Raw genomic sequence first — 23,750 nt, 5'->3', positions numbered from 1 at the left:
AGTTACTGAAAGCTTCTAATAGTTACTAAAAGTTTCTAACAGTTCACTTAATAGTTCAGCTGAAAGTTAGTTCGGCTGATAGTTCACGTAGTATGTGTGTCTGTGTGAAATAAAGAGTGTAGAAACTACGAGTTGTATCCGCTGTGCTTGTTCCGACAACCCGTCCAGAGGGGAGACTAAGGAAGAGTAAATCTGGACAGCTTGTTTCCTGTGATAAAGAGATGACATTTCTCCAAAACCACGAAAAAAATACTTCTTCTTTCCCAACTGCTTTAACCGAGTTTAGCAGAGACACTGACTTAACAGTATTTACTGAGTTTAGGAGAAAAATCCCAAGAACTCCAGGTTTGGATTTTTTTTATTTGTCCTCCCAACCAGCAGAGGGCAACAACGAGTCGGGACCTGCGGAGCATCGAGGCGGCAGCAGCGGCGTCATCACCGCCGAGGAAGCGTGAGGTTGTGTGGTCGTCATGTGTCATACAGACTGGCTGGCGGTCAGCTGACAGTTCCGTGTGGCTCCGTGATGTTTACTTTGTGTTTTTAGTGCGCTTATCTGCGTTTCTTTTGAATGAATGCAGCGCTATGCGTCGCCCAGGAGAGCCATGGTAGTCGTGAACTCGGTGCTGAAGCTGTTGCAGAGACAGACGTACACCTGTCTGTCCCACCGATACGGGCTCTACCTCTGCTTCGGAGGCATCGTCCTCATGATAGTTTCCGCCTTTCAGTTTGGGGAGGTGAGTAGCTTCTTGTTGTCCGACCTGCCTGTCTACAAACGGCTGTTTTTCAGTGCAAGCTCGGGCTGCTGTGTGGAGGACCCGTCCCCACCAGGCTCCACTCTAAAAATCGATTATTTTAGGAACTCTTTCTTGTCATGTCTTGTAGATCTTTAACTGAGACGTCTCACAAATCTGTGGGGTGTTTATACAAATTCTGCATATCTAAATTTCCTCTGACATTTTTGTAAAAAAGATCACCTCAAACTAAAAAGAAGTGTCTAGATTTAAATAAAATGAAGACTCTGCCTTGTTTTGAATGTAGTGTGGTGTGGATCAGTGGCTGATAGGTTGTGCTGGAGTTGTGTGATAACTACACAGCGTCTTCTTCTTCTCTCCATTCAGGTGGTGGTTGAGTGGAGTCGAGACCAGTATCATGTGCTGTTTGACTCTTACAGAGACAACGTGGGAGGGAAGTCTTTCCAAAGCAGGTGACCCATGACCCCGATCACCACCGAAGAAAAACACGTCTGACAATTTTGCCCTCATTTAGAGGAATGTTAACATTTTTTCGCAAAAAATCTGAAAGAACTGGACGACATTCAGGCCTGTTAGCCTGTGTGTGTGTTGGTGACACAGCTCTGCAGTTTGAGTGTTGTCCTGAGTGATATGAGTGTTTCTCTCTGCAGGCTCTGTCTGCCCATGCCTATTGATGTGGTGTACACATGGGTGAACGGCACTGACACAGCACTACTGAAGGAACTGAAGACGGTCAAAGAGCAGCTGGAGGAGGAACAACGAGCTCTGAGGTATCTGTGCTGATGTGCTGGTGTAGTGTGGAGCTTGTTGTTGTCGTCGGTTAGAATTATTACAGGCTGTAATGCTATCTTCAAATGCTAATGCTAATTTTGATGTAGAAAACTAGAAAAACAGTAATTTGTTAGTGTGTGTGTTTATTGCTTCTACGGTACCAGATGCTGTTTGGGATAGCTAATGTGGCTGTTTACACACTGGAGATAAGTATTTGCAATGCTGTTTGAACTTGGTATCGGTGAGCCAAGGGTGCTGTTTACACCCATTTGTATGGCATGGCAGAGCGATGCACTCAGGATGTGGTTGGTGAGCAAATTTTGCTGTTTACACCGACCCAAATGTAGCTGTTCATAGCCAGGGTAACTATTTAAACCAAGATACCGTGTCCATACCTAAAGGTGCTATTTACACCCAGGTGTCTGCAAGACTCAGACTTGAGTAAAAGTACAGATACTCTACCAAACAATGACTTGAGTAGAAGCAGAAGTCTTCTTTAAGCATCATACTCAAGTAGACGTTTTAAAGTAGTCGATATTTTTTTGTACTTATATATATCAAAAGTAGTCTGTCGTCTTTAAAATGTACTCAAGTATTAAAAGTGAAAGTACAATACAGAGTTTAACGAGTAACAGCGCTGCTCATTCTCTTTACATATGTAGTTAATAATAATAATAAGTTAGTAATAAAGACTGCAGTCCAGACTTCTGTCCATGTAGTTCAGAGGTTCTGTGGTTGTAGCAAACTTGATGACCCCATGATAAAGCAGCTCCACCTGCTTGTAATCAGCTGCTGTGTGATGCTGTAACTGTAGGAGGCTGAGGGTTTGTCACTTGTTCATGACAGTGTGTCGGGCCAGAACACAACTTGCCGCGATTCCCAACATGAATAAAGAGGACACACAGAAATGGATCCTCAGGCTCTTTACTTATGTAGATGGAGGGAGTGGTGTAGAACCACAGAACAGTCATTAGTTTAACTTAAACAAATTCCTTGAAGTAATAATAATCATACCTAGCACATTAACCAGAGATTATAAGGACACAGGACGAAGAGGAACAATGTGACTGAGGCATCTGTCTCATTGAATAACAACACAAACACTGCCACTTACTGTGGGTCAGCAACACACTCTGCTGAGAAACCTCCACCTCCCTCACAGGCAGGTCTGTGCTCATTAAGCCTCTGTGCTGCATGGACTGTGCACAAGTTGAAAAGTCTGTGTGTGTCTGTGCGCCGAGTAACAATGCTGCTCATAGAAAATGTATCGCAGTAAAAGTATTGAACATGTAGTGAAGTAAAAATAGAAGTAGGAGCAAAAAATATTCCAGTAAAGGACAGACCTGTGTGTATGTGTAACATGGCAGCACAAGCAATGTTATGTACACCCAGGATAAAAGAGCCCATTTGGTTATTTACACCAGTGGTCCCACCACAGACTGGTATCGTGTAAAACAATATTTTTATTGGCCGGCACAAAAACAAAGTGCATAAAAGACAACTCACTGTTATGTTGAGTTAGTGGGAGCCAGTCTACGCTGTAATTTTGTTTTGATCGAAGGCACTGCAGAAAATCCTTCTTCACAAAGATAGCTTGTTGGAAATAAAGCAAGTGTTCATTGCTTTTCTCAGGAGAATCTCGGGATTTTCTGCCTTGATCTTAATCCAGATTATCAGCAGAGTTGTAGACTGGAACATACTTTTCAGGCCTCCGTCATTTCCAATCTCCAGCAGCTGATCTTCTTCTAGCACGGACAGGCTCGAGACGAGAGTGTCTTGACAGGTTCTTTAAAGCACTTCAAGGTCGATTTATAAAATAAAATATCTTTCAGACTCTGATAATGAATAAAATATGTTTTTGTCCAGTGGTATTTGCACCCTGATGTATGATCACTCCAGAGAGAATCATTCAGGTGTTGTTAGACAACAGTGTTTCTTGCACCACTGTGTGTAACGTGGCAGAGACACAACACTATTTACATCTCGGAGAGAATAGCCAATGGATGCATAACAAGGCAGCCAGGTGTCTATAATAAACGATGCTATTTACACCTGGCAAGGCGGCTTTCTAAAAGGAATTAGTTTAAACACAGTAGCTGCTATGTGCCCATTCTCCCCTTTGTACAAACAGACAGTCTGTTAAAATAACATGACTTCACCTTTTTCTTGTACACAGGGAACGTCTGGGAAAAAACCTGAGTGAGACCACTGAAGTGCCAAAAGACAGGTGGGTGTGAATATGTGAGTGAAATGTCGACGCATGTGTGAAACTGAAACGACTAAATGACTGTTAAACCCACAATGAAGCTGCAATATGTGAAGACAGACAATTAAAGCTGAAGCAGGAAGTGTGTGTGGTGCTGGGGGCTTACACACCACACACAAATAAAAGACAGGGGTGTGAAATGATAGAAATATCGGTGAAGATTCTTCTGTTGATTTGTGTGTTTCCGGTGTGTTTACCACAGAAATAAACAGCCTCCAGCAGCGCTTCCATAGTTGCTCTTTGTGTGAACTCTATCCATGCATGTGTTCATGTTCATTGTTTCAATACAAAAGTCATCATCTGCATTAATTTCTGGTTTTTGCTCGTGTTGGCAGTGTGAAGCCCGAGTGCCTGCTGTCCCACTGCATCTTGGCGCCCATGCTGGTGCTGGATCCTGCGCTGCCGGCCAACGTTACGCTCAAAGAGCTGCCGTCGCTCTCTCCCGCCTTCTCTGCTGCCAAAGAGCTACTGCTCGTGAACAAACCGTTCACCCCGCACACCGCTGTCTCTGTGGTCATCTTCCATTTGCAGGCTGACGGTAAAAAAAAAAAAAAAAAAAAAAAAAAAAAAAAAAAAAAAAAAAAAAAAAAAAAAAAAAAAAAAAAAAAACACAACTAAAGAGGCTCAAAATTTGGCAGAAAGTGATGCTAATTAAATCTCTCTGCAGTCTCTGCAGCAATAAAATACAGGTTTCTCTCTGCTATGTCAGCAGGTAATTTTTAAATGTTTGTGCATGGAAATGTATCCATAAATGTTAGACAACAGAATCATGGAAAATAAAGGACGCATTGCAGGAAAAATAACCCTAACTGACAGGAGTCAGTCAGTAGATGGAGCTCCTCAGTCATCAAAGCAAGCCAGGTGACCATGATCACTTCATCAGACTCTCACTGATAATCGGCCATAGTTATGAGTTGCTGCTGCACAGGAGATCTGACATTTCAGCGTTATGTTTGAGGACTCGATGGAATGTTGACACACCTGTAGTCAACGCACAGTCTCAGGCTGTGTTTGCAGACATATAATCTGTCCCCGAATGTGTTGCTCACTGTTTTTTTATTGTGTTTTGCAGCTGATAAAGCGTATGGAGACGTGGCTCAAGAAGTCCAGAAGTTCTCTGTGTCCCGATGTTACCTGGTGAGGTTATAACACACGTGTAGAAGGATTCAGTCCTCCTCCATGCTTATGCTGTTGGAATGAAGGTGGTTAAACATCAGCAGGCATCCTAAGTGTGTCTCTCTCTTGTGTTTTACTGCAGACGACGGATAAAGAGGCTCCTGGTCTGATCCGCATGCAGTCTCTGGCCTACCTGAGCGGCTTCCCGGCAACCTTCAAGGAGACGGAGCCACTGAGAGTCAAACTGCCCTCCACCATAACCAGCAAGATCAAACAGGTAAAATTATGTCAAGGACGCACATATGGAAAATACTTCCTGCTGTGTGCGCTGCCGTTGTCATAGAAAGGAGATCTATTGACCTCTTATTTGTTAACATTTGACACGTTTCAGCCACTGAATTCTTGGAATGCTTTTATTTTGAAATCACTCATTAGTTCCTGTTTGTGTCATGTTTTAGAGAATATTAATGAAAGCTCTCTATGCTGCAGAACTGCCTGAAAAGATGTTTAGGGTTTAAAACAGCAGGTGGCAGAGTTGTACACTTTATCAACAGGCACGCTGATTTTAAGCTGTGTGTCATTGTTGTTGAAGAGATTGTTCAGGATTTTCCTAAGGTTTAGTCACAAATGTCAGCTCCTCCTTGAACCTGCTGCTGCAGTGTCCTGCTAAAAATGACCTTTTTCTATTTTAAACTGTTATTTGTGATGTGTATAAAGAGCCTCTGTTTAGCTCGGCGGCTTGTGTATCTAATAATTTTCTCTAATCAGAAGGCTCCTTTATATTTTGAGGAGGAGGAATGCTGCCGCTAACGAGCGCGGATTAACTTGAAATCATCAAAGAAAACAAAACAGCCCGGAGCTGAGCGGGCAGGACGGCCAGGAGTCGACTGTTCGTCCTGCCTTCTGATTATATGCTCACATGGCTGATTAGAATTAATGGATTAGATAACATCTTTCGTAACTGCCTTTGTATAAAATGTGTTATACAAGAAGTGTTACACTAGAAGTTTACAGTATCAACTAATCTATAGAGTTTATTCATCCATCACATCATTGGGTCAATAAGCAGAGTTAATGTCTTTTCTTTGTGATGTGGTGTTTACACAGAGCTCAACCAACTGAAAACAAAAAAAAAACACTTTTTTAATAATTTATGTGCACAAACAGCATTGACCACAGAACAATAATACAGCCAAACATTGTTTTTTTCCCCTGAAAATTTAATCTAAACAAACTGTAGAAATATACATGTATATGTAATGTACACTGGGGGGGGGTTTGGGTTGGTTTTCACATGTTTTTTCAGATAGTTTTGGGTTGGTGTGGTTTTTCAGGTGATTTTCTGACAGCTTTGGGCCAATATTGCAGTTGCAGGTTTCTGGATAGTTTTGTAATAGTTTTGGGTTGGGATGTTTTTTGGCTGGTGTTGTGATGGATTTTCAGATTTTTTTCCAGATAGTTTTGTGAAGAATTTGGGTCAATATTGGGTTGGTTTTTGGATGGTTTTAAGATGTTTTTTTGATGGTTTTAAGTTGTTTCTGGATGGTTTTAAGATGATTTTGAGATGGTTTTAAGTTGGTTTTGGATGGTTTAGACACAGCTACTTGCTGTAGCTCCCCTTGTGATAATATGTAGGTTAACATATTTAACCTACTTATCACCAGCAGCATCCTGTCACTCCCTGCATTTGTCTGCAGATTTTGTGGTGGTACAGCCTGACAGGTCATGTGCTAATAAGATGTGGTATTCTGGCAGTGTGCGGGTTAACATTAGAACTGTTTGGAGTGGCGCGGTGCTGTCCAGCACGCTGAAAGGTCACCAGCCTCTGAGACGTCCATTTATACCTAGACCTGGTTCTGGTGTTTTATTAGAGGAGGAAGGATTGAGAAAAGTGTGTGTGTGCTGTATGAAAGGTGGGTCCAGGAAGGATGCTGATGGAAAGTGTGTGCATGCTTGGGGGGGATTCTAGGTAAAGGAGCCACCAGACAATGCAGAGTTTTGATTTCAAGTTGTTTCCTGGTGTCAGTGGGCCGGTTCTGTGAAAGAGGGATGATGTGCATAGTGTGGAGGGAGCGGTTCTGTGGTGGGAGGGGGCCCAGTATTTATAGCTGGTGTTAGACCGACGGCTATGGTGATGAAAGCTGGACTACAACTCTGATCATCTGCCCGTGCTGTCGCCTGTGGAGTCCTGCCCCGCTCGTGTTTGTGTACAAGCCTGCTGATGTGTTTGTATTAGCGTTTATTTTAATGTGAGACCATCCACACGGTGTCTCATGTCCACCGTGAAGCAGCAGGCCCGACTTATACAGGTCAGCACATGATTTACACAGAGCGGTCACACACCTAATTATTCCAGAGTCTCAGTATAACTTAAACTAATCAGTTATATAAAAAGTTGGGAGAGCCAAACTGGCTGTAAACATGTTTATTTTGCTGTGGAGTTGGACATTTTAGCGTAGAGTCCTGTGAGGATTGATTCATTTGTGAAGCCAGCCCCTAGAGGCTGTCAGGGGAACTGCAGTGTTTTAAACTTAAACATTGTATATTTTTGATTCAGCAGCGTAAATCCTTCATATTTGTGACATCAATTGACACATGTGTAGCTGCAGACCTCTCATAGTAGCTAGTGGCTGCGTTTACACCACAGAGGGTGAAAACTGTGTGTCCTGCGGACACAAAAAGTTGGGCCGCTCGGCTTCATCGGACCCCAGCACTCGCTGCTTCAACATCTCAATCCATCTGCCTAAACAGATCACTCAGCACAGGGTCAATTAGTTTTCTCAGAGTGTTTCTGGACTAATTACATTTTCTCTGCAGTCACATGCAGGCCGCAGTGATTATGGTTTGTAATGTGTTGAGAGTAAAATACACATGGGACATGTTAATACTGTGCTGAGGAATGACTCCAGCTGCTGCATGCAGGACACGAGCCCATAAAGCCTTCTGTGTTTCTGTAAACACGCCGCTCCTTGTTTTAATGGTCGCCGCTCTCCGTCCGCTCGAGACAGCAGCCATTATAAATAAAAAAAAATAAACAGGCTTTACATGCGTGTGTTTTTAAACTTTACAGTGTGCGCTTGCAGACAGGCGTGCGCCCCTGTGAGCTGGCCACACACCTCTGCTTTGTGTGCATGTGTCAGAGCATTATCAGGACTATAAAGAGGGCTGTAATAAAGATGGCAACTTGATCCGCGGCTTGCTGTCTCTGTGCCGGGTTTATAAGGGCCAGCTAATCCTCCTCACCTAAAAACAGAAGCGGAGAAAAACAGGCAAGTTCAGGCACGCTGTGAGAGAGAGGAGCAAAAGTACTAATTCTGTTTATTACAAAGAAATGTTTCAGTGTTTCAAAAAAGAGGACTAATGGGGATTAATAAGCAGATACCTCCTCTGCTCAGTGGCTCCAGGGAGTGTTTAGAGTCTGCGGGGGAGACAAAAGGTTTTTGAGAGACCTGGCCTTGGCCAGGGGGGTCTCTCTGACACACACACACACACACACACACACACACACACACACACACACACACACAATGCCTCACATAACTCCCCTTAGATCAGCCTGAGAGCCACCTCCATGTGACCCTGATGGAGAAGATGACATCACAGAATGTTCCTAGCTCTCACCTCTTTATAAACACACACACTCACTTATCATTGTGATAGCAGTCAGAGGATGCATTCACTGCACCATTAGAGCAGTTTTTACCTGAAGGGTCAAAGGTCACAAGCCCTGGTATGTCCAGGGAATCATTCATCTCTGTGGCGTAAAGCATGTGCTGAGAGGACCTTTAGTTTGGTAGGGATGTAAGGGTTTTACATTAACGTCTGCTCTTTGTTCTTCAGTTTGAGTTGTACTCGGAGGCCAGCATTGCCCTGCTCCACCTGAACAGCCCGCAGGATTTCTCTGATCTGACCCAGCAGGCCAAAAAGAATCTGACACTAGATGGAAAGGAGTTAACCATCAGCCCTGGATACCTGTTTTGGGATCTCACAGCCATCTCACAGGTACACACCTGTCATTTTGGAAGAACTAACAGCTACTCCTACAGATGAAACACTCCGGTTTGTTTCCAGTCTAAACAGGATGAAGATGTATCTGCCAGCCGCTTCGAAGACAACGAGGAGCTCCGCTATTCGCTGCGCTCCGTGGAGAGACACGCCCCCTGGGTGCGACACATCTTCATCGTCACTAACGGCCAGATTCCCTCCTGGCTCAACCTGGATAACCCCAGAGTTTCAGTTGTCTCACATCAGGTAGAATTTAAGCCTCGACCTCTTGCATGCTGACCCGCAAACCTTTCAAGGGTTAGCCTATTTTTACTATGGCTGTACAGTCACTTAAAAAAAGGCCCTGCTGCATCATCTTAAATAATTTAGCTCCTGAAAACTGGTTCAAATTTGAGCCCATGTTTGTATTTTGACTTCTAGGATATCTTCTTGAACCACAGCCACCTTCCCACCTTCAGCTCCCCAGCTATAGAGACACACATCCATCGCATCCCCGGGCTCTCCCAGAAGTTTATTTACCTCAACGATGACGTCATGTTCGGCAAAGATGTGTGGCCTGACGACTTCTACAGCCACTCCAAAGGACAGAAGGTGTGAAGGCCCTCTGATCAGGATGTGGGTCAGCCTAAAAAAACAGGCCTTCAGTCTGGTCTTTTTCTCTTCTACCCTGCAGGTGTACCTCACCTGGCCTGTTCCCAATTGTGCCGAGGGCTGCCCAGGATCTTGGATCAAAGACGGGTACTGCGACAAGGCATGCAACAACTCTGCTTGTGACTGGGATGGAGGAGACTGCCTAGGTAAAAAGGAAGCATAAACACTGTGATCTCTCCTCTGTGAATAAATAAAAAATATAAAAAATAAATGTTTTTGTTGGACAGGAGCTGCGGGGAGCAGTCGCTTCCCTGCTGGCGTCGGTGCCGGCGGGCCTGGTGGAGCCGGTGGACTGGGGTGGCAGTTTGCAGGTGGTCTGGGAGGAGTGTCCTACTGTAATCAAGGCTGCGCCAACTCCTGGCTGGCAGACAAGTTCTGCGACCAGGCCTGCAACGTGCTGTCATGTGGCTTTGATGTGGGCGACTGTGGCCAAGGTGAGTTTTTGCTTTAGTAACAATTAACCATATCTTTACATCTGGTAGCTAGCAAACAATGTTAGCAGGCATGCTAGTGTTAGCTTTTGCTACATTCACATTACTCAGGACAGCTGTCACTAGGATGTTGTCACTTTCTTCTGTTGTAGAGCACTTTGGCAAGCTGTACCATGTGACCCTGCAGAAGAACCAGACCCTCTACACCCTCCCTGTGGGTGAAATCCGGCCGTACTTCAGCTTCAACAGACTGGCTCGCCGAGTCACTGAGGCTCATGTCAGCGACAGCCCAGTGGTTCGCCACACCTCGGTCGCCAACAAGTGGAAGACCATTCACCTGCTGCTGCACCCGGGCCACAACGCCACCCAGATCCACTACAACCTCACTCTCCAGAGGGAGGAAGACACAGAGTTCACAATGAGCTTCAGTGTGGCCGTCGACACCCGGGAGGTTCCTCAGACTAATGTGTCCAAAGCTGTGATCAAAGAGGCAGGAAAAGAGCCCACGGCGGCTCCGACCCCCGAGCCGGAGTTCCCATTTTCAGACATTCCTGAGGACAAACGAGGGCCGAAGATCCGGCAGAGGCAGCCTGCTGAAGCTGAGGCAGTCATACAGGTTCCATCATTAAATGTGTCACTTTTACCAGCTGCTGTGCGCAGCGAGCTTCAGAAACTGGAGGAAAAGCTCCTGATCGGTGACATCACTGTAAAGGGGTATAACCTCACAAAGGCTCAACTGCTGAAAGATTTCAAGATGCTGCCTGAAGAGCAGCAGCCAGGCAGAGTGCAGGAGAAGCCCGACAAAGAGCAGCTGGAAGGAAAACCACACATGACAGGCGGTCAGCAACATCCACAGAAAGACAAGCTCACCACTCCTTTCATCCCAGTCCACATCGACGACAAGCAGAAGAAAGAGTCTGAGACGGCCAAACCTCCTCATCTGAAGGCCACGATTGAGAGGCCGATGACTTCCAAACTTCTGAACAGCATCACTCAGAAAAGAAGTGCAGAGCGTCACGCTGATGCTCCTCCAGTGGGCAGGAGACTCCAACACTTCACCTCCTCAGACAGAGGCTTCCTGCCGTGGGAGAGAAGGAAGTATTTCCAAGCTTTGCTGGAGGTATATAGGCCACCATCTCTCTTCAACCCTCCAGATCTCCTCTTCCCATTGACATGTTACTGTTTCTTCATGATTCTTCCTATTTTTACCATTTCCTTTTCAGGCTTTTAAACATCTCTTTGTTTGTGTTGCCTTCACAGGAAGAGGAGCGTCTGCAGAGAGAACTGTTGTATGAGTCCGACGGTGCTGCTACTGGACGAAAGCTGCGAGACACTTTCGCAGATTCGCTACGCTACGTCAACAAACTGCTCAACAGCCAGTTTGGCTTCACGTCCCGCAAAGTCCCTGCACACATGCCGCACATGATCGACCGCCTCATCATGCAGGAGCTGCAGGACACGTAAGAGATGGTGTGTTTCTTTAGATGAAAGAGGCAGCTTCATAAACTGCTCCACTGTGTCTTCTTCAGATTTCCGGATGAGTTCGATAAAACATCAGGCCATCGCGTTCGCCATTCTGAGGACATGCAGTTTGCCTTTTCATACTTTTACTTCCTGATGAGCGCCCAACAGCACCTCAACATCTCTGAGGTGTTCGATGAAATCGACACCGACCACTCAGGCGTTCTGTCGGACCGTGAGATTCGAACCCTCGCCACCAGGATCCACGAGCTCCCTCTCAGCCTCCAGGTTAGCTAATTAATCCTTTCCTCTCAACTACTGTTAGCATGTTAGCAGGTGTACAGTTTTGCACGATTGTTGTGAGAAGTAGACTAAATAGTTCCATGTCTTTTGTCCAGGACCTGACAGGTTTGGAGCAGATGTTGATAAACTGCTCAAAGACACTCCCAACTAACCTGACCCAGGTCCATCTGGTCAACCCCACTCAGGAGGCCTACTACGACCCCAGCATGGTGAGCCAGACTTTATCAAAGGGCTTCAAATACTCAAAACTTAATGTTAAAATAACTGGATTATTAATTTAATCCACAGCCTCCGGTCACAAAAGGACTCGTCCTGCATTGCAAACCCATCACAGAACGTATCCACAAAGCCTTCAAAGACCAAAACAAATACAAGTGAGGTCTTATGTAGTTTTACAGTGTGTCTTAAGTCCTGAGCTGACACGCTGTTATTTGGTTGCACAGATTCGAGATCATGGGGGAGGAGGAGATTGCTTTCAAGATGGTTCGCACTAATGTGTCCCATGTGGTCGGCCAGTTAGACGACATCAGGAAGAATCCCAGGCAAGGAAACATCCGAACACAAGCATTGTCCCGTTTGTTGAGCTGCGCTGATGACTTTTAATTTTTTTAATTTTCACCAACAGGAAGTTCATCTGTCTGAACGATAACATCGACCACAGCCACAAGGATGCCGCCACAGTCAAAGCTGTGCTGAGAGACTTTTATGAGTCCATGTTTCCGCTGCCGTCCCAGTTCGAGCTGCCCAGAGAGTACCGCAACAGGTTCCTGCATATGGAGGAGCTCCAGGAGTGGTACGATAAATGTGGCTTTTATCAATATGTTGCAGTTTTTTTTAAATTTTGTTTTTATACAAGAAAAGTTCAAGTCTGGTCTCCGCAGCCTTGTGTATCGAACCCATTTCCCTTGAATTTCTCCATTTGAATATATATATATGACGTTCCATAACATAGATTTCATGGACAGTTCTTAGCCGTTCTTCCTGTGTTGGGGCATCTGATTGAAGCCACCTACTAGTGAGAGCCCTCTTTCCTCCAACAAGTGGTATTCTCATTAAATATTTATCAGCTGCAGATTGGACATTCAGTGATATAATGCCTAAATACTCTGTTCTGACATTAAAAGAAATAATAATTCGAAGCACGGATTCCAAACAACGCAATGCAGTTTTTAATGGGGGACCTGCAGCCCTGCACGCGCCGAGTCCTCGCTACACATGTGCCAGTAATTTTACTGAGTGTAGAATTTGTGGCTGTCATCACATGGGAATGAGTGTTACCATGTTGGTGCAGCGAGAATCCCTCTGGAGATTTAGAGGGTTTTCATCTGGGATCCTGCTCCTGTATTCTGAGGGGCTTCGAGCCTGGAATGCCAGCCTCGCTCTTAGACTTTAAAATTAGACCGAGCCGCTCCTGATCAGTCGCTGGCTGTAAGATACTTGCAAGATCATGACACAGCTGAGCCCCTCGTCTCCTCCCCTTCCCTTCCACCTCTTTTTCTGTCTGAGTTGGTTAAGTGTCGGGCACAAGGCGTCAGGTGATGTCACCTTGTCACCCTGTTGCCCCGCTGCCCCTTTGCATACTGCACGCGTCCCTCTCATTACATCACTTTACAGTCAGCGTGAGCTGCCCTCACAGGGAGACATACATCTGATGTCTGTTGTTTCTCAGGCGGGTGTATCGGGACAAGCTGAAGTTCTGGACCCACTGCGTCCTGGTGACACTCGTCATCTTCACCGTCATGTCCTTCTTCGCCGAGCAGGTCAGTGTCCGCACACCACGACCACATGCACACACACACCCTTTATTTACACATTCAGACATAAGACACATAAGGTACACACCCACACACCTCTCTGTTTCCATGATTCACACTTGAGTTATGATTCAGGCTTTCACTACCGAAATGCCCCCCCGAGGTGCGTCCGTCTCATGTGTCGAACGAGTATGCCCAGCTGAGCCAGGAACTGACTTTAGAGAAATGAAAGGCCCCCTGCAGTCCTGTGTGAAAGCTGAGACTGGACTGTCTTTGTTGTTGGATTTCCAGCTCTAAAACCAAAGTGTTTCCTGCCAGTTTTTTCCCAGTTTGTTACTGGAAACAAATACCAGGAGTTGTTCAATGGACACAACTCATCCCAGTAGTTTGACACTAAGGGTGCTGGGTTGCACTTTCCCTAATCCGAAGGTTTCCAGTTTCTCCTCAGCCAACCCAGTGAAAGGTTAATAGTTGCGGTGACCTGAGCAGAATGTCCACCCCCCACAGCAGCCTGTGGGACCAGTGCTCCCAGCCAGGAATGTGTCAGACTTGTCCAGTGTCTCTCTTCACAAGCAGACTTTTTGATGTCCTTTTGGCACCAAAAGAGTCTGGCTGTCCACGTTATGAAGTCTTTAGACAGAGGAGGTGGTTTCACTGCCAGGTTTATCTTTACTTTCTTTGGTTGCAAACATCTGAAGGGGCTTTGGTGTCAGGATTTTCAAGAGAACACCGATACCACTTATGTCCATCTGTTAGTGTTAGCTTAGCATAAAGAGGAGTCATTTTGTATCTCGTTGTTAAATCTGTAACAGTATTTGTTACACCGCTCAGTTTCTGGGTCTAGTATCCACTTTTCTGCAGACTCAGTGGAGTTTGTACAAAGATGTGTGTGTCACCTGAAGTCTGTTTGTGAGCAGCGAACTTCAGAGATGACAGCTGTAAACTGTCTGCCTGCAGCAAAACCAGCAGCAACATTGTTACATTTGGTTGGACATGTGGCATGTTACAATGACAATAAAAGCCATTCTATTCTATTTAGTAGAAAAACAGATGGTTGTCTGTTTAAATTAACGGCAGCTGGACTCGACAGTGATCCCCAAACTTATTAAAGAAGCAGTGGTCCATACACACTGACATGTGGAATCAGGTTTCCTGACATTTATAATGTACCCATTTAACTAAACATTGGACCAAAGTGGTGTCAGGTCAGTCTGACTGATGACTGATGTTTCAGTTGTTGTTTTTCTCTCTTCTTCTTCTTCTCTCTCTGTAAAGCCAGACCTCAGATTTCTTTTTGTTCAGTCAGTTTGCATGTGTTTGTGATGTGTTTGTGGGCCACAACACTTGTTGGGTGTAACTGCAGTGATTTCTGCACCCTGACATCATGTGGAGCTCCTCTATTTTAAGCCTAACATGCTAAATTAGCTAGCGTCATGTTCGTAAAAGGGTTTACTGACATAAACAGCTAATTAACCAGCTCCAGATAGTATGTTATATATAATATAAATACTATAAAACAGCATCTGAATGACTGTTTTTACCACATTACTCCTTCATAGCTTTGGGGCCATTTTTTGTATCTTTAAGGTAAATTCTGCTTTATACAAAAATAACAATACAAAAAAAAACAAATTTCCCTGAGGGACCTTCCCAAAGGGATTTATAAAGTATATTCTATTCTATTCTATTCTATTCTATTCTATTCTATTCTATTCTATTCTATTCTAAAACATGTGATAGTGCAACATAACAATGCAGGACGTCTGTAAATAATGCCCGGGTGTCACTAGAGGGGTGAGACGAGTCCTTTTGAATGTAAACATCATGTGTTGTTAGCGTGTTAGCGGTGCACTTTCTAGTTCTGACATTTCCTGTCCTCCTCCTCCTTCTTCCTGCAGCTCATCCTGCTGAAGAGAAAGCTGTTCCCCAGGCGCAGGGTGAACAGAGACAGCAACCCTGAGCGGGTGTGAAAGAGGAAGACTCCCCCTCTCCTCTCGTCTTCCTCCTCCTCAGCTGCGAGGTCAGGAGAGGATCCAGACCCGCAAGGCTCAGGAACGCTCAGCGCGGTGTTGCATCAGCTCGGGTGGAGGAGAGACTCATGTGAGATGGTGATGAAACGTGTTTCAGCAGATGATGGATGGGGCTGGCCGACACATGAAGCATGTGAGTCTTTTTTTGTTTCCCTCCAACTGAGGTGGGGTGGCTGGTGACTTTACACAGAAGACAAACCCTCCTTCCACCCAGCATTTCTCACGTCCCGTCCTCACCGTGTGACCGCTCGGCAGGTCAGGACTCACGGAGTGTCTGTGTGCACGTTTTATCAGAAAACCCACAAACTGCTTTTCTCTGTTTTGTTGCACGACTGAAGATGCTGTTGCCTTTGCTGCTGGGAGATTGTGATGGGCACATTTCTCCTGTCAAAAATACATAAAAACAACAAAATTTTCTTGCGTTAATTCGGCTTTATAAAACAAATGGGAGTAATTGAGATGTCTGCTGTCATATCTTTGTATTTAAACTTGAAGTGCCTTCGTTGTTCATTCCTGCTTGTTTTTTTATGTGTATTTGCTTACATCACACTTTAATCTCATGGGGATGGATGGGAAAAAGGATTAATTATTTGTCATGGTACAGATAATTTGATTGTGGGAGCCACATGCACAGCTCTCATGGCCGCCTGTATGTGTGTCTCTGTGGGACTCGACGGGCTCGCTGCTGTCTGAAATTCAGACCTCCACCCCCCCTCTCACCTGCTCCTCCTCTCAGCATGTTGTGTAACTTATTTTGATGGTGTAATTGTGATTCCAGTGACTGATTTGAATGCCAGAATGTAAACATTAAATGCTCGTGAAAATATTCTGAATGTTCCTCATTATGACATTATGACATTTTCGTGGGACGGACAAAGAGGGTGATTGATAAGTTATTGGCCCGTGAAGGAAGTGAGTCATACAGCTTGTTTGTTTAATTTTTTGTGTGATCATGCAGAAAGTTTAGAGTCAGAGTCATGTGGGGTTTCTGTTTCAGGGAATTGAAAATGACACGTCGCCATTTTGTCACTATTCACGTCATGCAGATTACTTTCTGCTGGTCACAAATGTCTGGGTGCACCACAGCCTTTGAAGTTACACCTTCAACTTCAGGCCACAGACTTATCAATCACCCTCTTGTATGGCGTCAGCAGAAATGGACGAGACATTACGCAACATGCAGCATCTGTAAATTGGCTTGCATCAGTTCAGTGGTTGAAATAAAAGTGATTTACTTAAGTTATGCCACTTTTACCTTCATTTATTTCAATTTTTTGAGTCTGCTCTCCTCTGCACAAAACTAGAAGTACTTCTGGGCCTTTTTTAATGTTTATTTGACAATATGCAGTAAAGGGGGACATGGTAGAGCTGAACCAGGGCTGCTGCACTCACCCTGGTGAGGACACTCCGCCTTCTTTGGTTCCACTCAATTAAAAAATGGCCAGTTCAGGAAATTAGCAGGAGAAATCAATATGAGAGATGTTCATCTTAGAGGGTGGACAATAAAGGTTTCAGGTGAGATCCAGCTCTTCAATAGACCAACGACCTGTCTTCCTCTCCACCCACTGACACCTTGGAAAGCCTCAAGCTCCCCTGTGACCCTGTAGGGTGGATGAGATCCAGCCTTCAGTCAAAACCTGGACTAAGCTCAATACTGGTGAGTCTGATCAATCTGACCCGTTATTGTCTTCATGGTGTTTGGTCGTTATCATCATGACTCCTCAGATTGATCTTGTGATCATACTCTTAGTAGCTCCACCAGTACAAATACTGCACATAGATCCATCAGTATTGAGAACGCAGTATTTACTGACTCATTAACGTGTTCTTCTACCTTCGTTTGTTCCCATCAGCGAATGATGTTTCCGCGTAACTCCACCTTGTAGCACATCCTCCTCTTGACCTCCAACATCCTTCCACCGATATAACCACCATCCCTCCTCTGCACACGTCCGAACCATCTCAGTCCGTCTCTCTCTGACTTTGTTCCCAGAACAGCCAGCCTAAGCTGTCCCTCTGTGCTCGTTCCATCCTCCTAAAGAGAACCTCATCTTCACCTGCAGCTCTGCCTGCTGCTGCCTTGTACACCTTCCTCGTACTGCCTCATTCACAGCACCAACAAACTGGATGAAAAATATTTTCTTTATTACAATCGTTTCCACTCATATCTGTTAGTAGAAATGTGTTTCACTGTGTTACTGAACAGTGCAACAAGGTGTTTGGAATCAAGTTCATACATTTCAATGCATAGTTCCAGAGTCCATCCTTAAATTGTGTAAAATTATCTTTGAAGTAGAGGCTCCTCTGTAATCATGAGAGGAAGCTGATGTTACTTTTCAAAACAAAATCAACAATACCCCTTTATTAGCTTTACCCTCAGGAAAAAAAAATCCCTTTTTGTTCCAAGTGAACCTGAATCAGAAGTCAGATCATAACTTTTCAGAGATAATCAATCATCCATTACTCTTCAATAACACACATGAACATAACAGACACTTGTGTAAATGGAAAAACTTCATAAATGAACCTTCCAGTAGTAGCTTTGTATTATTACTATGTTTGAGGTGTGACACCTCAGTGAAAAACAAACAAAAACATGTACAAAGTTCCTTTAAATATTCACAACAGTAAATTACAACAACAAAATATTTAAGGCGTCTTCAGTTCAGTTCTGTACAATCACACGTTTAATTAAAGTATTAGCCCTTTAGGGAGAAGAACAGAGAAAGCAAAACGAGTCGAGAGTTAACGCTTCATCAGCCAACGGCACCGTTCCATAAAGGAATTATGAGATGAAGCCGGTGTGTGTGTGTGTGTGTGTGAGATGGAAGCCTAAAGTGAGGCCCATCGTAGTTTTTCAGCATTAACACGTTTCCCCCCCTTCACGTTGACAATCTGCCGGTCCACATTAGAAATTTCATTTGCAATAATTTGAGGTTTAAATGTATTTTTAAGCCCTGATTTGTGTTAAATTGAGTCACATTGGTTTAATAAATAAAAACACAAATGATTAAGACAACAGGCAACTTGTTTAGTATTGGGCAAATATCAAAGCAATTTGACTGGTGGTTGTAAATTTAAAAATAAAAGTACAATCTTAAAGTTTAAAGCAGATAAAAATACCTTGATATCTGCCCAAACTAGTCAAACTACCCATTTAAAGAACATATTTTGGTATTGATAAGCATGAAGAATCTGATTTAAACATTTTCTGACAACATGCACCTCTGTTTGAATTATAATCTGGACACTTTCATTCATGCTTTTCAAACTTTTGTTTTTTTTGGTAGTGTCCAGTTTTTTTTAATTTGGTGGGTGAGGCAGTATTAGTCGGAGGTGATGACTTTGTCAAGGCTCGGGGTCGATGGTTCCTCTTCTTGGTCGTCTGCTTTCAGGAGCGGGGACAGATCTGCATCTCCCCCCGCCTCCTCCCGCCGGGCAAGCCGTCAGTCGCGGTGGGTGTTGCTCGGCGGTGTGATACTGAAGACTTTGATGCGCAGGTGGGAGGCTATCTGGAGGCAGACGCCTGTGCAGTATCGGGCCAGATCCAGGAGAGAAAGCACCTGAAGGGCAGAGGGTGAAGATTGAAAAGTGGTAAACATTTTGATTTTGTATTATGTTCGTTTGTGGCATCAAGTCCCTGCATGTGCTTTCATGTAGAAGCGGAGCAGCATGAAGCCCTGCAGGGCTGCAAAGTAGATAATATCTGCAGTCATCTCACAGAAACTTCACCCTCTGAGCCATGAATGTAACAATGCTTTGATTAGACACTACAGACAAGCACAGCTCGGATTCCCACAGACAGTCTGAAAATGTCTGAAAATGACTTATCAGTCATGGAGGCTCACCTGTCCTGTCTGACCAGTGTTTGATAAAATCAGGAAACTGAAACGCTTTAAGGGAGGATAAGGTCATATTTTTGGTTCAATACAGCCAATATATTAACCAGTTTGCTCATATAGAACTGGTGTGTTACAAATATCCATTATCAAGACCAGCTTGACTGAAATCTGTTCCAAAATGTGGAGAAAAGTGTTGCATTGTGGGTAATGTATTACTTTAATCCAGAGCAACCTGTGATTACCTTCACAACAGAGTTCAGTACTCACCATGGCAATCCAGAGGACTATGTGCTCGTCAATGAAGCTGTTGAAGTACTGGTTGAGGAAGAGGAGGCCCGGCCCTATGAAGGCTGTGTCCGGGAGGTATAACTCGCTCTTGGTCATGTGTGCGATCTACAGAACAGGTAAATAGATGTCAAATACTAAATACAGTAAAACGGTGGCACAGGCAGGATGAAACGTACCACCAGCTTGTTGGAGATCTTGGAGATCACCATGCCAAAGGTGAGCAGGTACAGACAGGGGTGGTGCTCAAACAGGTGGCTGGTCGACTTCTTGAAAATGATGAAGGCCAGCGTGAGGATGAGGCCGATGTGCATACCGGGGCCTAGCACACTTGTGTCCTAAATGGCAGATTGGATTATTAGATTAGATTATTATGTTTGTTTTTTAATGCTGAATATGCATTTTAAAATAATATTACAGTCACTCACAGCCACTGTGGAGCCATTTTTGCCAACACCTCCATTCAAAATAACATAGAAGTAGTTGTAGCAGGAGTACAGAGCCCCGCCGATGATGCCCATGATGGGGAAGGCATACAGCTTCAGTCCAATGATGGGCAACTAGGGAAACACGTGAAGGTCAAATTACAGAGAAGGACAAATAAAAGTTGTTCTTGTAGTTCTAAACAGGGTGCTAATATGAAAGCTGCAGCATGCCGAGCGTGATGAGAGGGCAAAGCAACAAAAAAAAAAACAATGCGGGTGACATCATCAGCTTTTCAAGCCAGATCATGTCCAATAGATGACCTGTTGCCAATGCGTTAGCTACCCATATTTACCTTCTCACTTCTCTCATGTGATGTTAAGTCAAGCCTCCAAAGGCAGCACAGAGTAAAAGTAAAACACAAAGTCTATTTAAAGTCTAGAAGAGGGACTAAAAACTATATTTAGAACAAAAACTGAATGGAGAAAACTGTTCAAGTCTTCACTCTAGGTGAAATGAAAGTGTCCCTGTGTGTGCGCACAAACTGTGTGAAACACACAACACTTGGTTACCGTGGTTTGCCAAAGGCTCACGCCTCCAAATGCAGACATCAGATACATGATCACGATGGCGACCTGCACCTCTGTGACGTCCACCCTGCGCACAGATTAACGGAGAGGAGAGAGTTTAGCTGCTTCTGTTGGAGTTACAATTCATCTGCAGTGACATGAGATCATCTTACAGGCCGAAGCGGAGGGTCCCGGACACATAGGTCTGCCAGTGAGCGCAGAAGAACATGAACATCCCGATAAACCCGCAGAAGAACATCCAGTTCGTGTAGCTTCCTATTCCACATGAGATGCAGGTTCCCACGGCAACAAAGACTGGAAGATAAACAGAGTCTGTTAACCCTATCAAATGCAGGCTTTCTGGAGGTAAGATAAATCAGCTGATGGTCATTGAATGCATCATATGTCACATAACCATGTAAATCCAAACCTAAACTTACAATATTTTTACATTTAAAATTGCGCCAAAAATAAATTCATGAAGCAGAGCTGGACTGCGGTTTTGTGATGATGCACCTGTGGAGACGGCGTCGCAGCCGTGGTCGAAGAGCTCGCCCAGGGCTGAGCTGCTGTTTGTCCTCCTGGCCTGTTTGCCATCAATGGCATCCAGAGACTGGTAGATGAAGAGGCCCAGAGCTGACAGGATGAAGGCCCATGATGGAGCCTGAGGTAGAGTTTGATTGAAAGGTAAAAACTGCACATTAACAAAATAAAATTACATAATTAATCTGAACAAAAAAAAGTCAAGTCAGGTTCGAGTCCCTGCACTGGCAGTAAGAACTGTGCATGGATGGGGGAGGGTGAATGAGTATCAGTTAATTTAATCATTTATTTACTCGTTTACATACAGATTACTGCAGGTCAAAGTGCTTCAGAGATAAGCTGATTATTATATGATTATATATGAGAGAGAAGAACTGTAATAAAGTAAAATATCAAAAGACACCAGAGGTATTCATAAGATTATTGAAGTTGGTGTTCCATATTTTACCACGTTACTGTCATTTATATACGGCTTTACTACCTCGCCATCCAAACACACCATATGTACTGTATCTGCAATAATCCAGCTGATTATAGGGTGGAGGTTATAGACCATCTGGACACTTGTGTAAGCCAACAATATGTTTTCACCAAAATACAATGTGTGTGAGCATTTCTGACACACACACACACACAGAGATAAAGATTCCCATGCTGTCCCTGCCGTCTCCTTCCTGGAATGCCTTGTGTCCTGTGGGGACAGAGTCTGCTTGTTTATCACAGATGTCACTTGAGGGAGAACTCTGATCAGTGTCCAGGAGTTCACACTCCTCTTCTATGTTTTATTTGTTTGCACAGACATGGAACTAGAACAGTCCACCACAAATAAAAGCATACACTTGTTTATGAAACAATAGCAGAAGAAACACATGTGGAATCGGACACTGGCTGCACGCTGGGTGTACTTTGATTCTGATTGTTGGACTGGACAAAGGTCAAAAAAACCTGCGCATTTTTACTGCTGGATCCACAGGGAAGCTGTACACACACAGCTTTACTGGATCAGAGGTCAACTTCCAAGCTGCAGGGCCCCCACTAAGTGCATACATGTGTCTCTGGAGCCTTTAGTTTAAGGCTCCTGTGTGCACAGCTAGCCCACATGCTAATTCCATTAACCTAACGATTAGCCTCCAGCAAGACTCCTCACACAAACTGCTGTTTTGTTTTATCAACAACAACAACACTGCATCGTAACATCACGTCAAAGCTGCCAGCTTCCCAGACAAACATACACGAAGAGACCAAATGACCATGCACGCCTAATAAGATTAAACAATCGGTCAATTTAAGGCGTCCGAGCTGGTGTGTCGCCACTAAAACAAAATATTTTGTAATTTATGATTTTTCCTGAATCAAGGAGAGTCCATCATGAATTCGGCTTACACAGACAAACAGGAAACATTCGCTATTATGACCTAGTGAGCCTCCATCAAGCCCAAAATAAACCGTGGAGGGCGTTAGCAAGCAACACGACCCCATTAATAAAGCGGTTATTGTGTCAAAACACGAATAGCCTTGAAGCTCATATGTATGCCGAAGTCACAAGAGTGAAATACTGATTTGGAAGATATATTCATTTAACAGTAAAACACAAGTTAAAGTAATACAAGCGTCTGCAAACTCTAAGTTACGCTGTTTCTGAATGGACCTCGGAGCGTTCTTTTCATGCCAGCGCCTGGCACATAATTAGCGCCACTCTCCGTGTAGAAACTTCAGCCAAAGGTGGCTTTACTCACCTCCTCTGTTGCCGTGGGACAATAATACACAAGCACCAGCGTGGTGATGATATTGACCAGCAGTCCAACAATAGTCAGTGTGTTTGGAGCGATCCATGTCGGTATTTGCTGGACGAGCCAGTTCCAGTAGATTTGACACGGTGGCTCGAACAGGGACCGGCCAGCCGCGCTGTATTTATGCTCCTCCAACCGCTTTAGTTGTGCGGGTGACAGCGGCTCCGGCCACAGGAAATGTGGCATTGTTTTTCTGCCTCGTCACTCCACAAAGTACCGTAACGAAAATCCCCCTTAATTACTCGGATTGGACATTTATAGCCGGGCAGCGGAGGAGGCCATTTCCACAGCGGAACCAAGAGCTGACGATACACGGAGCGTTTCTGACCGAGGTGCGTCTCGACAGGAAGCGGAGTTCCGGAAGGAAAAACATGGCGGCGCACCGGGAAGTTTAAAAGGCTCTCCTCTAATTGACTGTGCTGCAATCTGCAAAAAAATAGAAGGTGCTGGAACGACTTTATAGTAGTGTTTTAACCGATTCTATTTAACATTTATTTACGAACTGACGATAATTCCATATGTGAGCCTGAGACGCTAACTGCGAGTGATAACATTCCTTTTTTCTGCCTCCAGTAAAGCACTTTAACACTGGTGGACAGAAAGAGAAAAACAATACGGTATTTTATTTCTGTACTCACACTTGCTATTGTGAGTCATTAATTGTTGCCATAGCTGTCAAAAAACGCATGAACAGAAGAATGTCCATCACCTTCAGTGGTCGCCATCTTGGATGTGTAGCAGAAAAGAAAGGAGCAACA

The 23,750-nt window shown here is 44.4% G+C and overlaps 2 protein-coding genes across 2 annotated transcripts; one reads left to right on the top strand and one right to left on the bottom strand.

Moving 5' to 3' along the window:
* The first annotated feature begins 443 nt into the window (after positions 1–443).
* Positions 444–16,783, top strand: gnptab (N-acetylglucosamine-1-phosphate transferase subunits alpha and beta). Its single transcript, XM_028400662.1, has 21 exons — positions 444–734; positions 1,119–1,204; positions 1,403–1,522; positions 3,700–3,750; positions 4,125–4,327; positions 4,862–4,926; positions 5,048–5,182; positions 8,746–8,907; positions 8,977–9,156; positions 9,331–9,501; positions 9,584–9,707; positions 9,789–9,995; positions 10,145–11,112; positions 11,253–11,452; positions 11,522–11,741; positions 11,852–11,965; positions 12,045–12,130; positions 12,200–12,298; positions 12,382–12,549; positions 13,426–13,516; positions 15,409–16,783. Exons 1-21 carry the CDS (start codon positions 573–575, stop codon positions 15,478–15,480), a joined length of 3,684 nt encoding a protein of 1,227 aa, XP_028256463.1. The 5' UTR covers positions 444–572; the 3' UTR covers positions 15,481–16,783.
* An 881-nt stretch (positions 16,784–17,664) lies between these two features.
* Positions 17,665–23,333, bottom strand: chpt1 (choline phosphotransferase 1). The gene is made up of 8 exons (XM_028400669.1): positions 22,939–23,333; positions 21,176–21,323; positions 20,833–20,974; positions 20,663–20,747; positions 20,096–20,227; positions 19,847–20,005; positions 19,650–19,775; positions 17,665–19,103 (listed from the first exon to the last, which is right to left on the bottom strand). Exons 1-8 carry the CDS (start codon positions 23,176–23,178, stop codon positions 18,987–18,989), a joined length of 1,149 nt encoding a protein of 382 aa, XP_028256470.1. The 5' UTR covers positions 23,179–23,333; the 3' UTR covers positions 17,665–18,986.
* Positions 23,334–23,750: the final 417 nt, after the last annotated feature.

The sequence above is a fragment of the Parambassis ranga genome, chromosome 2, assembly GCF_900634625.1.
Source record: "Parambassis ranga chromosome 2, fParRan2.1, whole genome shotgun sequence".
Taxonomy (NCBI): Eukaryota; Metazoa; Chordata; class Actinopteri; family Ambassidae; genus Parambassis; species Parambassis ranga.
The sequence above is the reverse complement of the archived record's forward strand: the minus strand, read 5'-3'. Positions and strand labels throughout refer to the sequence as shown.